The sequence below is a fragment of the Bubalus bubalis genome, chromosome 7 (genome assembly GCF_019923935.1).
Source record: "Bubalus bubalis isolate 160015118507 breed Murrah chromosome 7, NDDB_SH_1, whole genome shotgun sequence".
In the NCBI taxonomy this organism is placed as follows: domain Eukaryota; kingdom Metazoa; phylum Chordata; class Mammalia; order Artiodactyla; family Bovidae; genus Bubalus; species Bubalus bubalis.
The window spans coordinates 101,409,476-101,436,618 of record NC_059163.1 but is presented as its reverse complement, the minus strand read 5'-3'; the positions used below and the strand labels follow the sequence as shown (position 1 = coordinate 101,436,618).

The 27,143-nt window shown below is 40.7% G+C and overlaps 1 protein-coding gene across 6 annotated transcripts in view; it reads left to right on the top strand.

Moving 5' to 3' along the window:
- Positions 1 to 2,892: 2,892 nt before the first annotated feature.
- The window catches only part of RAP1GDS1 (Rap1 GTPase-GDP dissociation stimulator 1), a 149,673-nt gene continuing 125,422 nt past the window's right edge, over positions 2,893 to 27,143 (top strand). For 3 of the 6 annotated variants that reach the window (XM_006049505.4, XM_044946195.2, XM_044946190.2), the window contains exon 1: positions 2,894 to 3,093. In XM_006049505.4, the coding sequence (XP_006049567.1) occupies positions 3,090 to 3,093 (4 nt within the window). In that variant the 5' untranslated portion in view covers positions 2,894 to 3,089. Of the gene's footprint in view, positions 3,094 to 27,143 lie in introns of all 6 variants that reach the window. The other 3 variants (XM_044946192.2, XM_044946193.2, XM_044946191.2) reach the window with 2 other exon arrangements.

Here is a 27,143-nt window from a genome sequence, read left to right as displayed (position 1 = left end):
GAGATACATGAGCACAAGCCAAGAAACTACCAGAGGCTAGGGGATGTCTGGAAGAAATCTTTCCCTAGTGCCTTCACAGTGAGCATGGCCCTGCTCACACTTTGATTTCAGACTTCTGGCCCCTAAAACTGTACAAAAATACATTCCTGTTGTTCTAAGCCAAGCAGCTTGTGGTACTTAGGAAACTAATCCAAGCCTGTAAGACTATTTTGAAGTAACCAGCAAGAGCATTTTTGTGCCTGACCATCTCGGGCATCAGAAGTCTGTGTTTCTGTTTTTTTGGCCAAAGCAGGCAGTTTTTATACCTTTCAGAGAAAGACTTCTTTCTGAGAAAACAGGGACTCAGACTTGGGATAGCAAGGGTTCTCGGCCTTGAATTATCTATCTCTGGCGATAAGGATGCCGTCGAGACCTATTCCTGCTTGTTGTTCACTCGCTAAGTTGTGTTCCACTCTTTGCGACCCTGTGGACAGCCACACTCCAGGCTACCCTGTCCTTCACTATCTCCTTGAGTTTGCTCAAATTCATGTTAATTGAGTCCGTGATGCTATCTAACCACCTCATCCTCTGCTGCCCTCTTCTTTTGCCTTCAGTCTTTCCCAGCATCAGGGTCTTTTCCAATGAGTCAACTCTTCACATTAGGTGGCCAGGTATTGGAGCTTCAGCTTCAGCATCAATGTCCTAACAAACATTCAGGATGGATTTCCTTTAGGATTGACTGGTCCTTCTGATATATAGAGGACATCTCATATGGGAAATTTATTTTGTGCTTTCAGGGGAACCAATGATCACAGTGGTCTTTTTGCATTGGATGTTTCTCAACCATGATTTCAAATAATAAATATGCCATAGTAACATATTTAAAGGGAAGCCTGCCCTGCACCCCATCAATAGTGCTTAGAACAGTGCCTGACACCTGGGAAGCACTCAGTAAATGTTACCCGCTTTTGTTATTCAATAATATTGCCTTTACTTATTTGAAGTCCTTTAAGGGCTCAATAAGTAACAGCTTTTGTTAGTGTTTCTTCGCATCGACAGCTGAAGGACCATTACAACCGAGAAAAATGAAACTAATTTTACATACTCCCCTCACCCGGAATTAGGGCTGAGAGGCAGAGGTGACTAAGCCTGACAAAAAAAAAAAAAAAAAAGCAGCAGCCAGAAAAGTCTAATAATTTTGACTTCTGTAGTTACATTGTATTTTCTTGTTTTACCAAACCTCTTTCTTTTTACTTACCATGTTTCATTTTTGTTTTAGAATATTTGACCTCTGCTCAACAAGTTACAAGGGCTTCCCTGGTGACTCAGTGGTAAAGAATCCACCACCCCAGGAGATGGGGGTTCTATTCCTGGGTCTGGAAGATCCCCTAGATGAGGAAATGGCAACCCACTCCAGTATTCTTGTCTGGGAAATCGCATGGACAGAGGAGCCTGGCGCCCTACAGTCCCTGGTGTTGCAGAGTCGGACACAACTTACAGACTTAACAAGTTACAAGACCTATTCTGACTTGTGTGGTATCAGTTATACAAATAGAAACTGAGCTGATTTAAAAGGGGCCACGTGCGAAGAGGGGGCTTTTTCTCAACACTGAATATAAAGAGTAAAAGTTGAAAAGGAAAGAAATTTCCATTTAGCTATTCGTCATCTCCCTCTCACAGGTTGTGCTGCTGACTGCGCCCTTTCCCCTGCACGGCTGCAGTTGCTGCTGCCTCGAGAGAGCGACCAGGTTCCTCACCCCAACCATCCAAGAGGGCCCAGGGAACGACCAGAGCGGCGAAATAGGTTTCCCCCTGCCTCCTCTCCCAGGGCAGAGGAGCGAAGACCAGCGTCCGCCCCGCGCGCATGCCCAGTTGGGAGGGCGCCCTCACGAGGGACCGCGAGGCTCAGGTTCTCCCCGCTGTTGGGGAGGTGTGGGGAGCAAGCGGCGGCCTCGCGGACCCAGGAAACTCCGACCGATGTACCCTGAGGGGCCGCAGGCAACTCTGCGGACTTTTTAATTTTCCACTTTGGCAACCTTGTGCCTGCCGCGTTCAAAGGGAGACGGGCACATCCCGGCAGGGTGGCGCCCCACGGCCAGGGCACCCTAGTTACGTAGCTTTTCAGGTGTCCTCCGGGGAACGGAAGGCCGCACTCCTCTGGAAGGAGAACAACACTTTCTGAAGAAATCCCTGGACGGTCACTCCTCTCGTTTGCCGAACCTTTTTTTTTTTTTTTTTTTTTTTTTTAATGGCCACAGACAAGACAGTCCTAATGCTGAGCGCCCTCCCAGCGGCCGCCTCCTTGCTCTGTGCCCAGCGGGCCCATAGGCTGCTCTGAAAACGGGCGTTCTCAGGTATCTGTCTCCAGAGTCGCTGGCCTCATGGCCAGTACGTCCATTCCACCTTCATTTCAGAAGGTTCGCTTTGCTTCCCGACCACCCTCCCGGGTCTAAGAAGGCCCAGCGTCTCCTTCTTCGGGAAACTCCCGCCGGTGCACCTGGACTGCCCCGAAATAAGCACGGGCCCGTTTTCCGGGTGTGGGTTGACGGGGGCCATGGTAGAGAGCCAGGTGTAGTAGCTCGGGCTCAACATCCCGGTGCCCAGCCTCTGAAGGCTCACCCTCGGCCCCTCGGGCGGCCGCCATCAAGCTCCTCCGCCGCAGCTGCAGCCGGCCCGCAAACGCACACCCACCCGCACGCTCAGATTCACCGGCCCCAGCGCGGGGGGGAGGGGGAGACGCACTGAGCATGCTCGGTGGGGAGGGCGGGGCGCTCTCGGACGGCGCGTCGGGGCGGGCGCTCCTCCAGCTGGGCTCGGCGCCTCGGCCGCCCGCCCGCCTGCTCGCTCGCTCGCTCGGAGCCGCGCCCGCCGCAGGCTGCGCCCGCCGCGCCCGCCCCGCCCTACCCCGCCCCGCCCCCCGCCGCTCGTCCCCGCCGCGGCCGCGCCGTCTGCAGCAGCAGCAGCGGCAGCTGCTCCTCCCCGGCGGCCGCCCCCCGCGGGTCCCTCCCTGGCTGCGGGAGAGACAGAGGTAGACGGAGGACACAGCGCCGCGCCGCCCGCACCGGAGACCTTCGTCTCGCCCTGCCGGCTCCTCACCCTCTGGGAGGAACATGGGTAAGTCATCTTTCCTCCCCCGTCATCGCCTGACATATTTCTCTTTCTCGGTGTGTTGCAGGGTGGGAAGCATTTCTCACGCAAAGTTGCCGGATTTCTCAAATCCACGGGTGTGAGGCAGTGGCTCTTCTCCCGGGAGAGTCGGCGCACGCGGAACGCACGCCGGGTCCGCGAACTGGGAGGGTGCCGAGTGCGGGGTGGGGTCGGGCCGCGGGGCCGGACCGCCGCCCGGCTCTCGGGCACCTCGCTGCCTAGCCTCCCCTCCTCCATTCTTCCTGCCCGAGCCGGTGCTCGGGCACCACGGAGCCTGCCTCGCGGGCTCGCATCCGCTGCCCCTTCCCGGTTTCTTCGGTGGCCGCCCGTTTCTTTTTCCCGGCGGCTGCTGGGCTGGAGGCTCGGGTCGGACCGCGAGAAAGACCACTTCACCCAACTTCCCTGCCAGGGCGACCTTTCCCCACTGTGCGGACTGCTCATCCCAAGGCGAGGAGGTGTGAGCATGTAGTCTGTGGGGGAGATTTTACAACCTGCACGGGAATTATATTTGTTGGGGGAGAGCGGACAGTCTCATAGGTTGAAAGGATGACTTGTCAGAGGCCACGAGGAACGTGAGGAAGGATGGATAGAGCCCGCTAGCTGTTGAAATAGTGTTGAGTGGCTACAATGTAGCAGTATTGCTGTGCTCAACCCCTTTTCTTGGTTCTTTCGCCTGTCTACTGTAGTAGGAAACTGCACCCTGTAACATGTTACCGAACTTACATGTTAGTTATTCTTTCCCGGCTTCTCTTGTCGAAATCTAACATAATCTGATTTTATTTTTTTGTTAATGTCAAGAGTTTTGGATATTTAAAAGCAAGTATCTTTTATAAAAGTGCATGTAATTTATCCTATTTTTTTTCACAGTATGTTGCTTAAGTTTGAAGTTCAGTAATTGCAAAAACGTCTCATGAATACTGTAATGTAATTAAAAGACCAAAGTTTGTTTTTGTTTTTGTTTTTTTTTTTTAATGGTAGCAATTTGGGATACCATGCTTCTCCAAGTTCCCCAGTTTGTTTCCATTCCTATTAGAGTTTCCTCTTTTTAAAATGTGCTACATTGGCATATGTCAACTCGGACTTTTCCCACCCCTTCCCTGCAAGTTATTTTAAGCTTCAGATGAGTGTGGGCCTTTCATCTGTCAATAGAGTTCTCAGCACGTCCAGAGTTAGGTCATGGCAACTCAGAATCTTCAAAGAAGTGTCTAAATCTAGAAATGGTGTGGATGGAGCTTGAAAAGCAAATGCTCCAGGCTCTGATTCAGACCTTTTGCTGTATATCAGGAAGAGGTCATTGTTACAAGAGGAGGTGATATGAATGAAAAGTGAATCTAAGACCCAGAATTTTATTTTCACTTGTTCATTTTTTTTGTTTTTAATGTCCTATTGGTATGCTGAACAGATTTCTGTAAAGATTGGGTGGTCCATTTATATGTGCCTAGACTTTCTCTGGGAGTAGAATATTAGTTCAGATTGTTGGAGACATCGTTTGTCTTCCCTTTGAACATAATAAAATTTTTCCTGTTAAGTATAGGCCACAAGGTTGGCCTATAAACTGTATTTCACCATGTTTCAAGCTGAGCTAATAAAAATCTGTTTAAAATTTTAACTTGCACGTTGAATCAGTACCATTTCAGTGGGAAAAAAATTAAATTCTGTTGCGATACTACTGAAAAAATATTTTAAAAATAATTAATCTTGAATATTATTACTTGATTTCAAAGAAAGTTAAATCCATTCCTCATTTGAAGCTTCTCAGGTATTCTTTGACTATATTACTCTCTCCTCATATCATTCTGTTTGTACCTTGTTGGAAGCTTTTTAGCTCTTATATAATCATCTTTATAATGGCGTTGTGTGTGTGTGTGGTGCGTTTAGTCATGTGTTCCAGAAGATGAAAATTGTGTCTTATTAATTTTTGGGTCCTCCATAGTGCTTTCCACATAGTAGGTATTCAGTAAATCTTTGAATTAATTGTTGAACTGGAAACCCGTCTATTTTTGTGAACTTGTGAACCTGTAAGTATGGACTCTGAAGAATGTTTGAGTTGGTAGATGTTAGGGAGGTAACGGTTGGAGAAGGCAATGGCACCCCACTCCAGTACTCTTGCCTGGAAAATCCCATGGACGGAGGACCTGGTGGGCCACAGTCCATGGGGTCACTAAGAGTCAGACACGACTGAGCGACTTCACTTTCACTTTTCACTTTCATGCATTGGAGAAGGAAATGGCAACCCACTCCAGTGTTCTTGCCTGGAGAATCCCAGGGACGGGGGAGCCTGGTGGGCTGCCGTCTTTGGGGTCGCACAGAGTCGGACACGACTGAAGTGACTTAGCAACAGCAGCAGGGAGGTAACGGAGGTGTGAAGGAAGTGGAAACAGAAGTATAATTACACCATGATTGCTCTTCTCTCTTTCTAAAAAAAAAAAAAAAGTTGAGTTGTCTTAAGAGGTATGGGTTTTGGAGCAGCCACAGGCAAGCTATTTCTTTTTACATTGCTGTCTTCAGTGGTATGTCGGTTTAGGTTGTGATCAGTAGGTACATACAATAATGTGAAACTGAAAGCTTGGGAAGCAATTTTATATTCTAAGCCAAGGAAGTTATTGTAACAATTCATACATACATAAGGGGTATACTGATTACTGATAAGGCAAAAAAATCACTTGTTAATGTCTTTTCAAGAAACATATAGGTGGTTTAAAAAAAAAAATTCTTGTGGCAGTGATTTTCTCCATAAGAAAGTGAAGGAAACTTCTTATGTGGTCTTATGGATCTTGGCTGTTATTTTATGTATATATTAAAATTTAATGTATACTTCATATTTGAATATCAACCATATGTAATATACTATGGAAGGATAAAGATTAATAAAACATTCTTTAAGTTTCTTATACTCTTAAGGAATAATACATACACAGATAACTGTAATAGAAATAAAGTATGAGTGATACAGAAGACCTTAATATATTTTATACTTTCCGATGATGGAGAGAAGTTTTCAGAAAAATGATGCTATTTGAACCAGTATTTGGTTAAGCTTCTGAAAGGTAGAAATGGAGACTGTTAATCGGAATGGGGGTGGAGGGAGAGAAGTGACATAAATGAAGATACAGCAATAGGAACATTCAGACAGTTTCAGGATATGATTAAATAATCATGTTTGGCTACAGCAAAAGGTAAGGAAATAGTGGGTGACAGAGATGAGAAAGTATAAACAGGTAAGGAACAGATCATGGAAGGCCTCTAATGTCAAGCTGTTTTTGGACTTGAGGGACTGTTTAACATTTTATGCAGTTAAGTATTGGTGCACATCTGTGGTTTAGGAAAATTAATTTGTTAATTGAGTGCAGGATGGATTGGATGAGAAACTAGAGAATGGTTAAGAAGGTTGTTGCAGTTGGGTGAAAATACGTATTAGCCTGAACCAAGCTATGGCAGTAGGAATAGAATATGGCACATAAAGAATATAGAATTAAGGAAGTCATACATTGTTACATGGGAATACTGAGAAGGTGGGATCTACTAAATATATATTCAGTCCATTGGAAGAGGACATATGAATGGTCAGTTTTGCACCTGATGGACTATTTAGCTTTTCTTTTAGCTTCTCTACTTCTTGATGACAAGGATTCTCATACTAGGTTTTGAAATACATTTCTAACACTAGTGTATCACACATGGAGCTGGCAGTAAAAATTTGTTGAATGACCAAAACTGGGTAAAAAATGTATAATGATTATTTTAACTCTCAAGAAAGGATTTGAGCTAGATATCTGAAAATTACCCACCAATATCCTGAGATAATATTTGAAGTTAGGTAGGAGGATGAAAGCCAACAAAGAAAATGAAGAAAGTATATTCAAGATAAGAGTCTTGAGGAATGCCGCATCATTAGAAAAAAGAATGAAATGATTTGACACTGAAAAAGACTGTAGTAGGTAGGAGGGAAAGACTAGAATTGATTGATTTCAAGAATGGAAGGTCAATGACTGCTGCTTCAGAACAGTGAGCAATAACGACTGAGAAAAGGCTCCAGGTTCATGTGGTTTGGTTGGGGTATTACCTCTGGCTAAGTATTTTCTAAAAAGCATCTTTATGAGGAATGATAGATTTGGAGGTCACCTATAAAGGCTAAGTGGATAATGAATAGAATAAGTAGAAACAGAGTTCACTATGTATAGTAAGTAGTACGGTATTCCTTGCCCTGTTTTAACATCTATAAGTAAGCGTGTAAACATTTTTTAAATGTCTCAGATTACATGGAATGACACTTGCTAATTTTTGGCTAACCAAAGTTTGTAATCTCACCATAGTGCCTCACATTTCTTTGACATTCTATGTTTTATGTCTCTGTGACTTAGTATAGTACCCTTTTTATTTTTGCAGTATCTGTCATGTAGAGTGAGTTTAGAAATGGTTTTGTATTTTACGTGACATTTTGCATCAAAGATACTCTACTGATGAATGGTTTATCACTTTTTATTTTCTGTTAGTTTTTGTGAATTGGGGATTTCTCTAGTTGTATGTGTGCCTCTAATTATACTCTTAACTCATGGAGTTTTTCTCTATGTATAAGCCTTATGGATAAGTCTTTTTTTTTTTTTGGCTTGCATTTCTAAGTCCAGGAATAGGTTCATAGAAAAATAGTTAATATTGGTACTTTTACTTGTTCTTTACAAGTCAAGGTAGAGCAATAAAATATTTTTGTAAGCTGGCAATAACTAAACATTTATTGTTTTAAAAGAGCATATACATTGGTTAAGTAATTTTTCTTATGTTGGCTTTATGTCTGTTTTGTATATACACCCCCGTTTTTTTTTTGTATATGGGAGAGGGCTAGATTTACTATCCTTGGTAGAGTCATATTCTGAAATCAATAGTATTACTACTGAGAAAGTTGTAATAGCCTTAATTCACTTTGAGAACCATAGTTTTAATTTTCACAGCAGAATAGTCATGCCTCTGCTGCTGCTGCTAAGTCGCTTCAGTCGTGTCCGACTCTGTGCGACCCCATAGACGGCAGCCCACCAGGCTCCCCCGTCCCTGGGATTCTCCAGGCAAGAACACTGGAGTGGGTTGCCATTTCCTTCTCCAATGCATGAAAGTGAAAAGTGAAAGTGAAGTCGCTCAGTCGTGTCCGACTCTTAGCGATCCCATGGACTACAGCCTACCAGGCTCCTCCACCCATGGGATTTTCCAGGCAAGACTACTGGAGTGGGGTGCCATTGCCTTCTCCGAGTCAAGCCTCTAGGTACCTTTAATTTTCACAGCAGAATACTCAAGCCTCTAGGTACCTTTAAGGAAATACTGGTGCTCTCGCCAGAGACTCCAGATCAGCTGAATTGAATCAGGTGGCATTGAATTGAATTGAATTCTGGCATTATTGGTGGTACCAGCCATAAAGAATTATGTAAATTTTTAATATCCACTCATGAACATCAGAAGGAATGGAGAAGGAAGATCCACTCCTTTGTCAACTCCATGTTAATATCAGATAATCAAATGTTCAGATAACTGATAAGGAAAAAACTTAATTTAAAATGCTTTCCTAGACATTTAACTTGACAAATAGCTCTTTCTTATGGAGAGAAGAACAAAAAAATTAAGATACCAGAGTAGCTTATAAAGTCTATTTTGGTTCTAAAATTCTATGATACTTTGAAACTAAACTTTCAAATATGTTCAGTATCATTGATATTTAAACTATGTTATCATCCCTCTATAATTTGTTTTTCTTTATCGTTCAAAGGGCAATGTCTACTTGAGGTAGAAATTTCAGAGTATGAACCAACTTGTTCAGTTCAGTTCACTTCAGTTGCTCAGTCGTGTCCGACTCTTTGCGACCCCATGAATCCCAGCACGCCAGGCCTCCCTGTCCATCACCAATTCCCGGAGTTCACCCAAACTCATGTCCATCGAGTCGGTGATGCCATCCAGCCATCTCATCCTCTGTCGTCCCCTTCTCCTCCTGCCCTCAATCCCTCCCAGCATCAGAGTCTTTTCTGATGAGTCAACTCTTCGCATGAGGTGGCCAAAGTACTGGAGTTTCAGCTTTAGCATCATTCCTTCCAAAGAAATCCCAGGGCTGATCTCCTTCAGAATGGACTGGTTGGATCTCCTTGCAGTCCAAGGGACTCTCAAGAGTCTTTTCCAACACCACAGTTCAAAAACATCAATTCTTGGGCACTCAGCCTTCTTCACAGTCCAACTCTCACATCCATACATGACCACAGGAAAAACCATAGCCTTGACTAGACGGACCTTTGTTGGCAAAGTGATGTCTCTGCTTTTGAATATGCTATCTAGGTTGGACATAACTTTCCTTCCAAGGAGTAAGCGTCTTTTAATTTCATGGCTGCAGTCACCATCTGCAGTGGCTTTGGAGCCCAGAAAAATAAAGTCTGACACTGTTTCCACTGTTTCCGCATCTATTTCCCATGAAGTGATGGGACCGGATGCCATGATCTTCGTTTTCTTAATGTTGAGCTTTAAGCCAACTTTTTCACTCTCCACTTTCACTTTCATCAAGAGGCTTTTTAGTTCCTCTTCACTTTCTGCCATAAGGGTGGTGTCATCTGCATATCTGAGGTTATTGATATTTCTCCCGGCAATCTTGATTTCAGCTTGTGTTTCTTCCAGCCCAGCATTTCTCATGATGTACTCTGCATAGAAGTTAAAGAAGCAGGGTGACAATATACAGCCTTGACATACTCCTTTCCCTATTTGGAACCAGTCTGTCGTTCCATGTCCAGTTCTAACTGTTGCTTCCTGACCTGCATACAGATTTCTCAAGAGGCAGGTCAGGTGGTCTGGTATTCCCATCTCTTTCAGAATTTTTCAGTTTATTGTGATCCACACAGTCAAAGGCTTTGGCATAGTCAATAAAGCAGAAATAGATGTTTTTCTGGAACTCTCTTGCTTTTTCCATGATCCAGCAGATGTTGGCAATTTGATCTGTGGTTCCTCTGCCTTTTCTAAAACCAGCTTGAACGTCAGGAAGTTCATGGTTCACATATTGCTGAAGCTTGTTAGCTTTGTCTAAACAGGTGACCTAAAATACCATTACCCATGCTGGCTAAGATATAGATGCTAAATTCAAGTGGCAGAGTAATGTAATTCAGTGCATCTATTTATATAGCTTTTGTTGGTAGAAGCATTCCAGGAGTTAAAGCTGAGAATTCGGATGGTGATAAATGGGAATAGTTAAATTGAGTTGCTAGCCATAATTGGCTATACTTATAAATTCCAAAGTCTTTCTGACTTATTGTGCATATAATTTTTTCCATATCATTCTATATCTGATCCCTTCTCTAAATGCTCTTTTGCTCAATTTTGTTCATGTTTATGGCTTCAGCTACTATCTATATGCTGTTGGTACCTAAAAATACATCTTTTTAACTAACAGATTGTTAGACATCCCTATGTGCATAGTTAATTCAGACTCATTGAGTTCAAAACTGAATTCATTATGTAATTTTTAATAATGATAGCCAGAAGTGTGTTGATTAATGTTTCGCCAGAAGCCCTTCTCCAAAAAAGCTCTGATTTGTGGTGGTTGATTTCCTGTGAATGCGTAGTTGGGAAGAAATGAGGTGCAGCACACCAATATAAGGATATCTACCATCTAGACATAATAGCTGCATGAGCACAGATGATGATAAAATGTGGTAAGGTAATTAAGTAGTGATGAGTTTTGAGTGTTAATAGCTTTGGTTTAGTGTAACTTACTTAGTTTTAAGTTTATGAAATTTAAATAGCTGTCTCACAAAATTCCTAAAAATTTAATTTTCATGTGTCATGGGCTCGTGTGTGGAGGTCCCCCAGTACACCTTTGAATTAATAATTATCATTTATTGTTGTTGTTCAGTCTCTCAGTCATGTCCAACTCTTTGTGACCCCATGGACTGCTGCATGCCAGGCTTCCCTGTCCTTCAGCATCTCCCGGAGCTTGCTCAAACTCCTGCCCATTGAGTTGGTGATGCCATCCAACCATTTCATCCTCTGTCATCCCCTTCTCCTCCTGCCTTCAGTCTTTCCCAACATTAGATCTTTTCTAATTTATTACCATTTATTAAGAATTACTAGTGTCAGTTACCATGCTAAACCTTATGTTTTTTTCTCATATTTTTAAAGTTAATTTTAATCTCTTCAATAGTTCTATGAAGTGGTTGACACTGTTCCCATTTTACTGCCTCAAAGAATTAAATAATTTACCCAAGGGGACAGAACCAAGTCTCTAAAATCCTTAAGAGTGATTCTTACATTTGTTAAAAAAGAAAAAAATTACTGGGCTCACCCACAGAAATTCTGATTCAGTAGATGTGGGGTGGGCCAAGAATTTGCCTTGTCAAGACATTTCCCAGATGCTGCTGCACTTTGAATAGCATCTCCATAGAGCAGAGATCTGCAAACTTTTTACATTAAGAGCCAGATGGTAAGTATTTTAGACTTTGCAGGCCATGAGGCAAAATCAAAGATATTATTAATACATGGATAAGAGTGAAAATACATATGAGAGAAAGCAAGTAACCACAAAATCTTTATTGACTGCGTTCAGACTAACATGAATTGAACATGATTTATTGTAATACAGATCTCCTAATGAAAATATTCTTTTTTTGAGATAGCAATTTCATTTAATTGGGATTCACAGTTACCCTGTCATCAGATTTGATTGCAGTTGTTCATTTGTTAATGCAGGTCTGTAAAGGCATTTAACTGATTTTGTCTTGGAAATGTGTTCACACAGATAGGTGACACCAAATGCTGCTGTCAGTCATGGGCATATGATCTTAGTGATCATATTAATTGTATGGAAGGCATTTATAGAATTCTTTTCGATTCTCTTTAATATTTGCTGTTTAGTATGCTGTTTACATTGCAGATTAACCAGTCGAAAGTTAGAGGCTCCTCGATTGCACAGTTAAGTGGCTTTTGGTATATGGGAGTTTCTCTTGCGCTTGCAGTGAAGTCTGAAAAGCACTGCTGGCACTGTAGTTTGAACTTGCACAGTATATCTGTTGCAGCTTTGTATATGCACAGAGATCTTGTTTTTAATTTTGACAGCACAAGAAATATATAAAGCAGATTGATGGTTATTTCTGATTTGAAAAATGTTGTCCAAAGGACTTAACGTAGTATGCTTTGCATATAAGTAGTATTTTGCCTAGACTTTCAGGTCAAATTCAAGGAGACGTTTTCAATCTGCAGCAAAATATAATTTCCAAAGGTATTCATTGTTTAATAATGGTTGAAGGCTTTTCTTTTTGTTCAGAAATTTCAGTCTCACTGTTGAGCTTGGGGGAAAAAAAAAAAAACTCACAATAAAACCATACAACTGCTAAGCCCGCAAGCTGTTGTGTGATAGGGCAAGTTAGGATATTCAGCTTCTGTTTTTTATCAAAGTAGAAACAACTGACAGTGGTTAAATCTGTAGGAGTGAATGAAGTTGATACTATTAGTTCAATAATACGTTATTTTAAATGTTTTCCCATAAAATAACTGCTGATTAATAATATAATAAAGAAACATAGGCTTTAAATAACCTTATTTTCACAAACTTTGTGAATTTATTCTACTAAGGAAAGTTATGACCAACCCAGATAGCATATTGAAAAGCAGAGACGTTACTTTGCCAACAAAGGTCCGTCTAATCAAGGCTATGGTTTTTCCAGTGGTCATGTATGGATGTGAGAGTTGGACTCTGAAGAAGGCTGAGTGCCGAAGAATTGATGCTTTTGAACTGTGGTGTTGGAGAAGACTCTTGCGAGTCCCTTGGACTGCAAGGAGATCCAACCAGTCCATCCTAAAGGAGATGTGTTCATCTTCCTGGGTGTTCATTGGAAGGAATGATGCTGAAGCTGAAACTCCAATACTTTGGCCACCTCATGCAAAGAGTTGACTCATTGGAAAAGACTCTGATGCTGGGAGGGATTGAGGGCAGGAGGAGAAGGGGACGACAGGGGATGAGATGGCTGGATGGCATCACTGACTCGATGGACATGAGTTTGAATGAACTCTGGGAGTTGGTGATGGACAGGGAGGCCTGGTGTGCTGCAGTTCATGGGGTTGCGAAGAGTTGGACACAACTGAGTGACTGGACTGAACTGAAATTCATTTCCACTTTTTATTTTTGTGAAGAAACTCTGGTACAGTGAAGTACTTTGTTTTATATTTTCTAATTCCTCTGATTACTTTCCTATGAATTATGAATATGATGGATACCTAGTCTGGTTATATAGATAAGTGTTAAATTTTTCTAGTGTAGCTTTAGTGTCATTGTGTGATACAGTGGTTTGCCATCTAATTCAGTAGCAGAATAATCCATGTTCCCCTTAAAACATTAAAAGCATGATATTTGAAGTATAGTTTTCTCTTTCTGTTTTGATGTGATTGTTGTTTAGTTGGTAAGTCGTGTCCAACACACTCCTCTGTCCATGGGATTTCCCCAAAAGAGTACGGGAGTGGGTTGCCATTTCCTTCTCCAGGGGATCTTTCCAACCCAGGGATCAAACCTGAGTGTCCTGCATTGGCAGGTGGATTCTTCACCACTGAGCCACCTGTGAAGCCCTTCGATATGATAGTCAAAATGAAACGTTGTGGTATGACATTACACATGGTGCTTGAAACACTGAGCAATCTGAGCAATAACCATGTCACTACAATTCGTAGTACCTCAAGAAACAGTGTTCAGTGATGAGAATACCACATATGGTTGCTGTCTCAGCTACTCATCTCTGTCATAGTGAAGTGAACCCAGGTATAGACAGTGATTAAAGGAATGAATTGTGTCCCAGGGAAACTATTTGTGGACACTGAAATGTGAATTTCATGTAATTTGCACTTTATGAAATACATTCTTCTTTTGACTTTTTCCAACCATTTACAGATGTGAAAACCATTTTACTCGTGGATTGTATAAAAACAGGCAGTGAGCTATAGTTGGCCAGCTTCTACTGTGGAGTAATGCTATACCACCTCACCTTTCCCCGAGACTTCTTCATCCTTATGAATTCTGTACACTGGATGGTATCACCATTTATCTAGTGAACCATCCCTAAAATCTAGCATCATTCTACTTCCAATACTTGTTGTGTTGCCCCAATTCTAATAATTCCATCTCCTTGAATCAGTCCCTCCTTTCTCCACTGTAAATTTGTCATTTCACCTCTGCAGACCACCTTAGTGCTCTGACAGATATTCTTTCTCTCAGTCATACCCCTTTTAAGTTTTTGCATGGTTCCAGAGTACTCTTTCTAAAATGTCAATCTAATTATTTCACTCCTTTGATATTTCTTTCAATAGCTTTCCAACATGTGTAACAGGGCTTCCAAACTAAATGAAACTATCTGATTAAAGAGGGTTAAATGGTAATCTTTTCATGCAGATGAGCTTTTTTGCCTGTTAAATCTAAAGGAATATTTATGTTCATAAAAATGCATGCTTTTATTTTTCTTGGAAAAAAAATACCTCTTTTCTTACACGTTCTCACCCCTGGTAAAAGACAAAGTTTAGAAAATGTAGAGAAAAGTGTTGAGAAAAAGTAGAGAAAAATGTTTCTCTACCATAAGAAAAACAGCAGTGAAAGCATGATGAATAGCAGGTAACACTGGGCCTCACTTGAGGAAGTGATGGGACTGTGGCAAACTAGAGAGTATGTGCCCAACCTGAAGGAGGGATTCACCACTCAACTCCAGCCAGTTTTGCCATGTACAAAGGTGGAATCAAGGAAACCAGCTTTTGGACTTTCAAAAGAAGCCTGAAATTACACTTTTATCTGAATACTTAAGATTATTGCTTTTCGGAATTGTAAGATCCACAGTTTCAAACAGTGACATCTGTCTGGTTCTGTCCTTTACTACCCAGATTATAGAACTGAGGTTTAATGAGGTTACGAGACTTGCCCAGCTTCACCCATGTAGTTAGGTGCAGTGTCAGATCTAGAATCTTGATTTCCTAACTCCTCTCCTAGTGTTCTGTTCATTATACTAGGGCAGCTCCAATTTAATGAAGAAAAAAAAAAAAAAGTGCACTCATAACACACACACACGAACAAGCTACTAATGAGGATTCATTCAGGTAAATAGGTTGGGGGAGAACACTTCACTCATTCCTACTGCCAAAGTCCAGGCCCCTCATCTCATTCCTGTGCTGCTGAGACCATTTCTTAGCTGGCCTCTCTGTTACCACTCTGCAGCTCTCCAATCTTTTCTACATACTATAATCAGTCTTTAAGACACTGCATCGATCATATCACCTTCCTGCTGGAGATCTAATGTTGCTTCAGCTGCCTATTACATAAAGTCTTAACTCTGCTTAGCTTTCAGGATCCATAGAAGTCTGCTGTCTGTCTTGTATTTCTCACTAGTCTGAAATACATCTTCCTGTAATAATCTTACAGTCCTCTAAATATTCTTCATCAGTGATACCACCAAGACACCATTGTTCTGTTACTCTTCCTTCTAGAATAACTTTCTCTTTGTAAAGTACTGCTGACCTCTCATACTGGCCTCTTATTTCTCTGGATACCTCTCACTTCTTGAACTGGAACACATCTAGTAATATAATTTTAGTTGCTCAATATTTTATATTATTGGCATTCAATAAATACTTGTTTGTTCATTTTACAGAATCCCTGCAAATTCAAGTCCCCTCCTAATTTAACAACATTATCCTATAGTGATGATAGACATGTCTCTAATTAAGTTTGCAAACCAGCAGTCCTTGGGCCAAACATACTCTTGCAGATGGATTTTTTTTAGCAAAGTCTTAGAAATTAGAATTAGTTGTTAACATTTAAATATTCAGGAAATCTCTGATAAAAATCTGCTTCAGCTTATCTTTTTTGTTGTTGAGTTTTTTTTTTTGGGCTTCAGCTTATCTTGAAAAATTAAGCATTTCGGATCCTTAAACCTACAGTATTTCAGTTGGTGACAATCAGTGATAATTGTCCTTTAGGCAGGGTATGAGGTCCCCGGTTCATTATTTACTATTGTCTTAAATCCTACAGATTTCACTCAGTACTCTCTCATTCTTGAAAGTATTTAAATTTGCAGTGTCTGAAATTTCTATTATAGCTATTGAACTACTAAAGAGTTAATTGTATTCAAACCTGTGACAAAATTGAACTTATTACTTTTAAAGATTAATACATTTATTTTAAAATCAACAAATTGTGAAAATTATATCATGCCACTTGTCAAGAGGAAAATTAACTATCTGTGATATGTATGGTCATCAGGAATGATTAAACTGAATTTTCACTTGATTAAATAATGTAAGAAATCAAAGAGAAGATAGAATCTCTGGTCTTCCAGAAGTTGATTGTTTCGTATTGCCTTTGGTAGGCTTTCCTGGTGGCTCAGTAGTAAAGAATCCACCTGCCAATGTAGGAGATGCAGGTTCAGTTCCTGGGTGGGGAACATCCCCTGGAGAAGGAAGTGGCTACCCACTCCAGTATTCTTGCTTGGGAATCCCATGGACAAAGGAGCCTAATGGGCTGCAGTCCATGGGGTCACAAAGAGTCAGACATGACTTAGGGACTAAACAGCAACATAGCCTTTGGCAAGTTGGTTAAGCTCTTTAAATCTTCATTTCTTGCATGTGCAGTCACTCAGTTGTGTCCAACTTTTTGTGACCCTGTGGACTGTAGCCCACCAGGCTCCTTTGTCTGCCAGGCAAGAATACTGGAGTGGGTTGCCATTTCCTACCCCAGGGAATCTTCTTGACCCAGGAATCTAACCTGCATCTTCTTCATTGGCAGGCTGATTCTTTACCACTGTACCACTTGGAAGGCTCATTTCCTATATGGATATAGGAAATATTATCATTATTATTGAAGGGGAATCACATAATAGATTTCAGTAAAAATAGAAGGTGTATGCCTGTTTTGTAGGGGACTAATATCATATGGAAAACTTCAAGCTCAGTTACCTAATAAAGACCTACTCAGTTCAGTTCAGTCCAGTCGCTCAGTTGCGTCCCACTCTTTGCAACCCCATGAATCGCGGCACGCCAGGCCTCCCTGTCCATCACCAACTCCCGGAGTTCACCCAAACTCATGTCCTCGAGTCGGTGATGCCATCCAGCCATCTCATCTTCTGTCATCCCCTTCTCCTCCTGCCCCCAATCCCTCCCAGCATCAGAGTCTTTTCCAATGAGTCAACTCTTGGCATGAGGTGGCAAAGTACTGGAGTTTCAGCTTTAGCATCATTCCTTCCAAAGAAATCCCAGGGCTGATCTCCTTCAGAATGGACTGGTTGGATCTCCTTGCAGTCCAAGGGACTCTCAAGAGTCTTCTCCAACACCACAGTTCAAAAGCATCAATTCTTCGGCGCTCAGCCCTCTTCATAGTCCAACTCTCACATCCATACATGACCACAGGAAAAACCATAGCCTTGACTAGACGAACCTTTGTTGGCAAAGTAATGTCTCTGCTTTTGAATATGCTATCTAGGTTGGTCATAACTTTTCTTCCAAGGAGTAAGCATCTTTTAATTTCATGGCTGCAGTCACCATCTGCAGTGATTATGGAGCCCCCAAAAATAAAGTCTGACACTGTTTCCACTGTTTCCCCATCTATTTCCCATGAAGTGATGGGACCGGATGCCATGATCTTCATTTTCTGAATGTTGAGCTTTAAGCCAAATTTTTCACCCTCCACTTTCATCAAGAGGCTTTTTAGTTCCTCTTCACTTTCTGCCATAAGGGTGGTGTCATCTGCATATCTGAGGCTATTGATATTTCTCCTGGCAGTCTTGATTCCAGCTTGTGCTTCTTCCACCCCAGCATTTCTCATGATGTATTCTGCATATAAGTTAAATAAGCAGAGTGACAATATACAGCCTTGACGTACTCCTTTTCCTATTTGGAAGACCTACTAGTCCCCCCAAAAAGATGTGTTTTATTTTTCCTTTTTTTATTTGCCCACAAGTATAAAATACACTTTTTAGGGGGAAATAATAGCATGACATTTTATTTTATTTATTTTTTTTTATTTTATTTTTTAGCATGACATTTTAAAAAGTCATAAAAGTGCAATAAGACTGCTAAATTGTTCCCTGAGAATATTATTTTCTTTTATATATATATATATAGATTAGTATTTTCTAACATATAAGAATTATATAATATTAATAAATGATTTTCATAGTCTCATTTTAAATTATTTTAAAAAATAATTAAATTTTAAATTATTTTTTTCATTATATAAAAATGATTATATAGAATAATTTCAGATAACTAATAAGTTCCTTGAATTTATTTACGGAGTTTTGTTTTTTATAGTCAGAAAAAAGTAACCAGCTATCATTGTACTTTAACAAAAAATTGTTTTCAAAACTGTGAGAAGCTCACATCATTTAAGATTCTTTTTAAAAAGAAATTTGTCAGGTTGTAAAAATTATTTTCTTTAACTTTTCTGAAAAATATTCTGCTTTGAAGATTCCTTGTTTGTCACTTAATGATATCTGACTCTTCGGGACCCCATGGACTGTAGCCCACCAAGATCCTTGGTACATGGGATTTTCTAGGCAGGAATACTAGAGTGGGTTGCCATTTACTTCTCCAAGGGATTAAGGAACTCCATTATGAAAAATGAAACTGATATTATAAGAAAGTAGAATTTATGATATGTTTATGCTTCACAGAAATATAAATGTTAGTTTATCTTTAAAGTTACAAGATAAAGTTGGCTTCAAAAATAAAATCAATTAGAACCAAGACAAAATTTATATGAGCTGATTAACTTAATTTCCTTTCAGTTGCCAGAACACATTTTTGGGGAGAGAAGTGTTAAGCTTCCAGAAAAAATAACTGTCCACTGGGTCATATTTCTGACTTTTTTATGGTCTGTACAAATTACCATAAGTCAAATCAGAAACACAAGATCACCATATTAGGCATTACAGAAAGTGACAAAATAAGTAATGTAAGTAGTCCCATTTTTTGTTTCATTTAGAAAGCTTAACCTCTAGTAGATAAAGAATAATATAAAATAATGAGTAATAGAAATAGATAAGGCCATAATTTGGATTTTAGAAAAAGATAAAACACCCCCCCCAATTAATTTAAATGAGAGGATAGATTATATTTACCTTTTCAGCCATAGTACAGCTTCTCTGGAATATACAAGAGCTCACTACTTAAAATGATCATGAAAAGTTTTCGTAAAAATTTATGTACTTATTCAGTTAAACACTTATTTGTACTAAACAGCATTGTATTACCCTTGAGATATTAATAGTATAGCAGAGACTGCTCTGTGATAAATTTCATTGTGATTTTTGTCTTTTTTTTAATCACATAACTAAGGTACATACAGTTGTTAGCTAGTGTAACCATCTAACTTGGTTGGGTTATAAATCTATTATTGAAGAACTTACATCTATATAAAGCAAGATACAGGTAGTCCTTGCTTTGTACGGCTCTGGTGCACATGAGATTTGGGTGAGGTTCACTTAACGTGGCGCTGTGCAGATTGCTTGGTCAGTGAGAAGAGCCTGGACTTTGAAGACACACATGTCTGGATTTATCTCAACTTTGATATTTAACTTTCTGGGCAACTTATTCAGCTTTCAAATTCAGCTTTCTCGTCTGTTAAAATATAGGTAATAATAACAACACCTATTTCTCAAGGTAGTTGCAAATATTATATGAAATAACAACCTTATAAATTTTAATTTGTTTCCAAAGCTAAAAATAGTCATTTTTAAGGAAATGTTATCTTGTATTCAGAGCTAAAACCAACCAAAGGTTGTAATGCTCTTTGTTGTATTATATTAACCAAGTTACCTTGTGAATATTAAATTACTATACAGATTATATTTTCCATACATGGCCACAAGAACATCTGGCCCCAGGTAGTCTTCTAAAAGTTGTCACTCTCCATTGAGAGTTTGGGAGTTCTCTTCCTGTTGGATATGAGCATGCTTGTGACTCACTTGTAACCAGTAGAAGGCAGCAGAGGTGATGCTCTGATTTCCTAGGTTCAGTTCAGTTCAGTCTCTCAGTCGTGTCAGACTCTTTTCGACTCCATGGACTGTAGCAGGCCAGGCTTCCCTGTCCATCACCACCTCCCAGAGCTTGCTCAAACTCATGTCCATCAAGTCAGTGATTCCATCCAACCATCTCATCTTCTGTCATCCCCTTCTGCTTTCAGTCTCCCAGCATCAGGGTCTTTTCCAGTGAGTCAGTTCTTTGCATCAGGTGGCCAAAGTATTGGAGCTTCAGCATCAGTCCTTCCAATGAACACCCAGGACTGGTCTCCTTTAGGATGGACTGGTTGGATCTCCTTGCAGTCAAGGGACGCTCAAGAGTCTTCTCCAACACCACAGTTCAAAAGCATCAATTCTTCGGTGCTCAGCTTTCTTTATAGTCTCACATCCATACATATAACTCTCACATCCATACATGACTACTGGAAAAACCATAGCTTTCACTAGATGGGCCTTTGTTGGCAAAATAATATCTCGGCTTTTTAATACACTGTCTAGGTTGGTCATAGCTTTTCTTCCAAGGAGCAAGCATCTTTTAATTTCATGGCTGCAGTCACCATCCTCAGTGATTTTGAAGCCCAAGAAAATAAAGTCTGTCACTGTTTCCAATTATTTCCCCATCTATTTGCCATGAAGTGATGAGACTGGATGTCATGATCTTAGTTTTTTGAATGTTGAGTTTTAAGCTAGCTTTTTCACTCTTCTCTTTCACTTTCATCAAGAGGCACTTTAGTTCTTCTTTGTTTTCTGCCATAAGGGTGGTGTCATATGTGTATCTGAGGTTATTGATATTTCTCCTGGCAATCTTGATTCCAGCTTGTGGTTCATCTAGCCTGGCATTTCGCATGATGTACTCTGTATATAAGTTAAATAAGTAGAGTGAATAGTGACAGTAGTCTCAGGAGTGAAAGGCAGTGTTGCTTCTCCCTTGTTTGTTGGGACACTGGCCTGCTTGGAGCCCTGGAAGTCTAAGACCCTACTGATGCCATGCTGTAAGAAAGCTAGGCCATGTGGGAAGGCCTCAAGTGTCAGATCTCAGGTCAGCAATCCTAAAATTCATGTCTTTCCAGGCCGATCACCAGATATGTGTTTGAATGAACTGATACCAGCCTCAGCCATTGAGTCATTCCCAGAGACATTCCTAGCCTTTGAGACTGCACTGAGACCCCAGACCTTGTGGAGACAACACAAGCCATCCTCACTGTGCCCTTTGTGAATTCCTGGTTCATGGAATCTCTGAGCACAGTGAATTGGCTTTTGTTTTATGCCAGTAAGTTTGGGATGGTTTGTTATGTAACAGTAATAATTGGAACAGTTATAAAACTTGAAAGATAATGCATTGTTTCAGTAAGAAACAGATTGCTGTTAAAACTCATCAAAGTGGGAACTACCTGCTGAATAAATGTTTGCTGATTTTTTTTCTTTCATTTCAAATGAAGATAGAGTAACAGAATTTTTTCTATTAAGTAACATTTCCCTATGGTATATTTTTCTTTGTGACATTAATTCCCTTGAAAAATTATCAGTTGACTGTCTTGGCTATCAGAAAAGACATATGCATGTTTAAACAATATTACAGGTTTTACTATAGCTTTTTCATAAATGTTACCTGTTTGGCTAATAAAAAATGTCAATCATTAATTACTCTTTTTTTAGTCAGGATAGTTACCACTGAAAATTGCATATTTTTTCAAAACTAAGGGCCTAATGAAACCTCATAGGAACAAAGGAATATTTGTATTCCTCTCTCCAAATGAAAATTTAATTATTCTTGATGTTAATATTAATCTTATAATAGTATATTTGATGAAATTATTTTGAATCTATATCTTTCCTATCACTTTTGGAACACAGTGGGTTTTCTAAGTTTATTACCACTACATGAAATAATACTTTGTCAAATGATTACCAAGGAATTTCAGATATATAGTTATCAGGTTTTCTAAAATAATACTATAATGATTCTAATAGTAATTAATAGCTACTTAGGATCATTACTATGAGAAAGATGATGAGTACTGTGGTAACGTTTGGATTGATTATGCTTTAATTTTTTAAAAAAAGAATGTTTATTTGATGTTTATTTTCGGTTGCACCGGTTGCTGCACGAGGTCTTGCTCGAGCTGTGGCGAGCAGGGGCTACTCTTTGATGTGGTGCCCGGGCTTCTCATTGCAGTGGCTTCTCTTGTTGCAGAGCTCAGGCTGTAGGTGTGCGGACTTCAGTATTTGTGGCGCATGGGTTTAGTTGCTCCATGACATGTAAAATCTTCCCAGATCAGGGATCAAACCTGTATCCCCCGCATTGGCAGGTGGATTCTTAACCACTGGACCACCAGGGAAGTCCTGATTATGCTTTAAAGTTTCTGTGTCTATGTGTTTCTAAATATAAATAATTGCATAGATACACATAGAGTGCATCTGGAAGGACTCATAAGAAAATGTTAACATTGACTGCTTCTAGGAATAAATTGGACATGAGAAGGTAATTCCCACAAAAATGAAATTTAAAAAAAAAACGTTTTCTATATTGTTCAAACAGTGTTGTGTTCATCTTTCTGTCTTAGTATAGTATTTGGTGCTTGGTAGGTGCTTAGTTTGGAGAAGGCAATGGCACCCCACTCCAGTACTTTTGCCTGGAAAATCCCATGGATGGAGGAGCCTGGTAGGCTGCTGTCCATGGGGTCACTGAGAGTCGGACACAACTGAGCGACTTCACTTTCACTTTTCACTCTTATGCATTGGAAAAGGAAATGGCAACCCACTCCAGCGTTCTTGCCTTGAGAATCCCAGGGACAGGGGAGCCTAGTGGGCTGCCGTCTATGGGGTCACACAGAGTCGGACACCACTGAAGCGACTTAGCAGCAGCAGCAGCAGGTGCTTAGTTTGGGAGAAGGCAATGGCACCCCACTCCAGTACTCTTGCCGGGAAAATCCCATGGACGGAGGAGCCTGGTAGGCTGCAGTCCATGGGGTTGCTAAGAGTCAGATACGACTGAGCGACTTCACTTTCACTTTCCACTTTCATGCATTGGAGAAGGAAATGGCAACCCACTCCAGTGTTCTTGCCTGGAGAATCCCATGGATGGAGAAGCCTGGTAGGCTGCCGTCCATGGGGTCGCACAGAGTTGGACACGACTGAAGCGACTTAGCAGCAGCAGCAGCAGGTGCTTAGTTTATATTGTTGAATGAATAGAAGTTTGAGGTTATCTTTCTAACCTTTATTCACCAATACATAATATTCATGATCTGATTAAGATATTGTTGACTGAAAGAGCTAATATTCTTGTTTGCCACATAACACCTCATTTTTCTAAGCCCACTATGTATATGTCTGTATCAATCTAGGTCCGATGAGAAGATAAACCACATAATGTTAAAGTTATGTATATGTATAGATATTCTGAAGGAAAACAAGGTCCGTAGATCATAGAACAGAATTTATCACTTATAGAACATTTTAGTTCTGGTTATTGTGCATATGTAGTGGAGAGGAATTTTAAGAGCGGAATCCTAAAATTATGACACTGAGATATTGAGTTGCTGGCATATCTTTTATTCAAGGAACACAAAACCTTATCTTTGCTCTTGAATGAAACAAAGCCTCCCTAGGGAGGCGGATGGCATCTCTAGTAGGTTTGTCACCTGAAAAGTAAGCTAAAAGCAGATCTCTTGGAAGAAGGAAATTTTTTTTACAATCCTAGATTGTGTCTAGGGTAGGAGACTTATCTTTATTATAGGTTATCGATTTCCTTTGTTCAGAGTGCCCCAACAGTGCAGGAACATCATGAAATCCAGGGAGAACTGTCTTTCAGCTCACAGTAGTGTTACAGGGGACATTTGATATAAAGCTGTTAAACAATAACTAGCGAGTAACTTTAAAGGTAGACAGCAGACTCTAAATTATTTGGTGCAGGAGCACATCCAAGGAAGGACAGACTTCCTTGGAAGGGTTGAGTGAGTGAGTGAGTGAAGTTGCTCAGTCATGTCTGACTCTTTGCAACCCTGTGGACTGTAGCCCCCCAGGCTCCAGGCAAGAATACTGGAGTGGATTGCCATTTCCTTCTCCTTGGAAGGGTTAGTTCTCATTAAAAATACAGCTTCAGGTTTCCTGATGGCATAGAAGTTTCATGGATTGCCCAGGCTAGAGCCAGTCCATAGTCAGACCCACAGCAACAACTCTGGAGAATGTGCAAAACACGCAGGCTGGAGTTGGCGGGCGACACATGGACGGCTGGGCATCAGAGGGAATTAAAGCACCGCTGCAGGTAACTGCTGGGGCCTGCAGCTGGAGAGGCCTCTGCAGGAACCCAGGACACTCCTATGTACAGTTTGGGCCAGAGTGGCTCTGGGTGGCCAGCTCCAAAGGGCTTCTGGCATGCACACTTCCAGGGCTAAGGAGAGGGTGTGGGAAGCAGTAACCTGGGATGTAGACTTGAGTTTTGTGGGACTGTTGTACACAGCACTTCTGCGCACTTGAGAGCTGGAGATACGTGTAGTGAAGGCAGTGACTTGCAGACACTTGATACTGAACAAAATTATGCAGGCTGGGCAGGAAGGAGATCCCTCTTCAGTGCTATCCATTTTCATCTGCAAAGCCTGTATCCTACCATCTGGCAAAGAAAAAGCATTTAAAAGGCCCAGATTCATTCCTTACAGATCAGGCAATAAGGGTGAATTCAAAGCTGAGAGACAAATAAGTTGAAGACTAACCTAATGTCTCTTCATCCTATTGCTTGAATAGGATTCCTTTTAAATTCATGGTACATTGTAGCTTTAGATACAGATAAGATACAGCTTTAGATACAGATATCATACTATCTGTTTTGTGTATTTTTATCTAAATCTTCTTTTGCTTTACCTTGACCCTCAAGTTTCTTTTTGCTTTCTGTAGCATTATCTTGGGAAGACATTCCTTTGTGGGTTCATAATTTACAGTTCAGACAATATCATTTTTATTAGGTTTTTTAAAAATTCTTAATCTATTCCTTGTGCTTAGTTGTTCAGTCGTGTCCAACTCTTTGCGACGCTATGGACTATAACCCCCCAGGCTCCTCTGTCCCTGGGGATTCTCCAGGCAAGAATACTGGAGTGGTTTGCCATGCCCTCCTCCAGGGGATCTTCCCAACCCAGGGATCAAACCCAGGTCTCCCGCATTGCAGGCGGATTTTTTTTACTGTCTGAGCCACCAGGGAAGCCCAATATATTCCTTAACATATGCCTTATATTGAATTCATCTGTCACAGTTACAACTCCTTGTTTATATATCTTTTTTCTCTGGTTGACATTTTATTACCCAGAAAAGTTATTGCCTAAGAGTTTATAAACTTCAGTGTATATTATCTCTTCCTTGTATTTATTCAGTTATGAAATAAGACTGTTTGCTTTGTGCCACTCTTAAATGAAGTACTTCTTTATTCTCTAGCTAAAGAAAGTTCCATTTATGTAGGTCTTTTATGTCAATCTTTAATCTAGTTCTCTATTATTACAAAGCATTTAAAGCAGGGTATTCTTTCTCTTTCATAATTGATTAGTCATAGCTTTAAGTATGTTCTAGTGAAGCTATTGTGCAAGACTGTTTGGAAGTGTAAGTGCCCCCAAACACTTTGGTTTATTGTAGGATTTCCTCTTATTGAAATTATATTATCTGTCTCTTGTTTGGTCATCTTCCCCTACCCTTGTCAGGCATGTCCTACCATCCAGGGCAGAGCCTGGAGGCGGGTTGTCTTTTACTCTTGAATCTAAATGCAGGAGCGGAAGCATTATCGGCAGACATTTGAGTAGTGTCCTGGAGGGGTAAAGGTCACAGCTAAGATATTAAGACCAAGATCAATGTACTATTCTAAGGGACTAAATAGAGTATGAAAGCCTGAAGATTAATGGGGCCTGAGAAACTGGGAAATAGAGGATAATAAAGTAAACTGATAAAACATTATTCCAAAGAATCCTGGTGATAGAATGCTGATATTGTGAGGACTTGGTTTGCAGGCACACCCCAGGTATAGAGAGCTGGAACAGGGCAAATACATTTCAAGTAGTTACTTTTTATGTTTAGAGAGTTTCTCTTTTGTTATGGACTCAATTAGCTTACAGAAGTGAAGTTTAAAGGTACATAGTTTCCACTCTCCAGCTTCTCCTGGAACTCTTGTGTGTAGAGATCATTCCCACAGTTGTACATAGAAGCAGTTTGTAACGACAGATGAGGCAGTTTCACCAGTATTGTTCTAGTATAATTCTTCATTTCAGTTCAGTTCAGTCTCTCAGTCGTGTGTGACTCTGTGACCCCATGAATCGCAGCACGCCAGGCCTCCCTGTCCATCACCAACTCCCGGAGTTCACCCAGACTCACGTCCATCGAGTCAGTGATACCATCCAGCCATCTCATCCTCTGTCGTCCCCTTCTTCTCCTGCCCCCAATCCCTCCCAGCATCAGAGTCTTTTCCAATGAGTCAACTCTTCAGATGAGGTGACCAAAGTACTGGAGTTTCAGCTTTAGCATCATTTCTTCCAAAGAAATCCCAGGGCTGATCTCCTTCAGAATGGACTGGTTGGATCTCCTTGCAGTCCAAGGGACTCTCAAGAGTCTTCTCCAACACCACAGTTCAAAAGCATCAATCCTTCGGTGCTCAGCCTTCTTCACAGTCCAACTCTCACATCCATACATGACCACTGGAAATACCATAGCCTTGACTAGATGGACCTTTGTTGGCAAAGTAATGTCTCTGCTTTTGAATATGCTATCTAGGTTGGTCATAACTTTCCTTCCAAGGAGTAACTGTCTTTTAATTTCATGGCTGCAGTCACCATCTGCAGTGATTATGGAGCCCAAAAAATTAAAGTCTGACACTGTTTCCCCATCTATTTCCCATGAAGTGATGGGTATCTTTAAAATTCTTTGACACATGCTTCGTAGATTTATCCACATCGATTTTCTAAGTTGGTTTACTATGTCCTGGGTGTTGACGACTATTTAGCATGGTAGTATTTTAAATCTTTCTGTTAGGGGATTGTTGAGGAGAGGAAATTA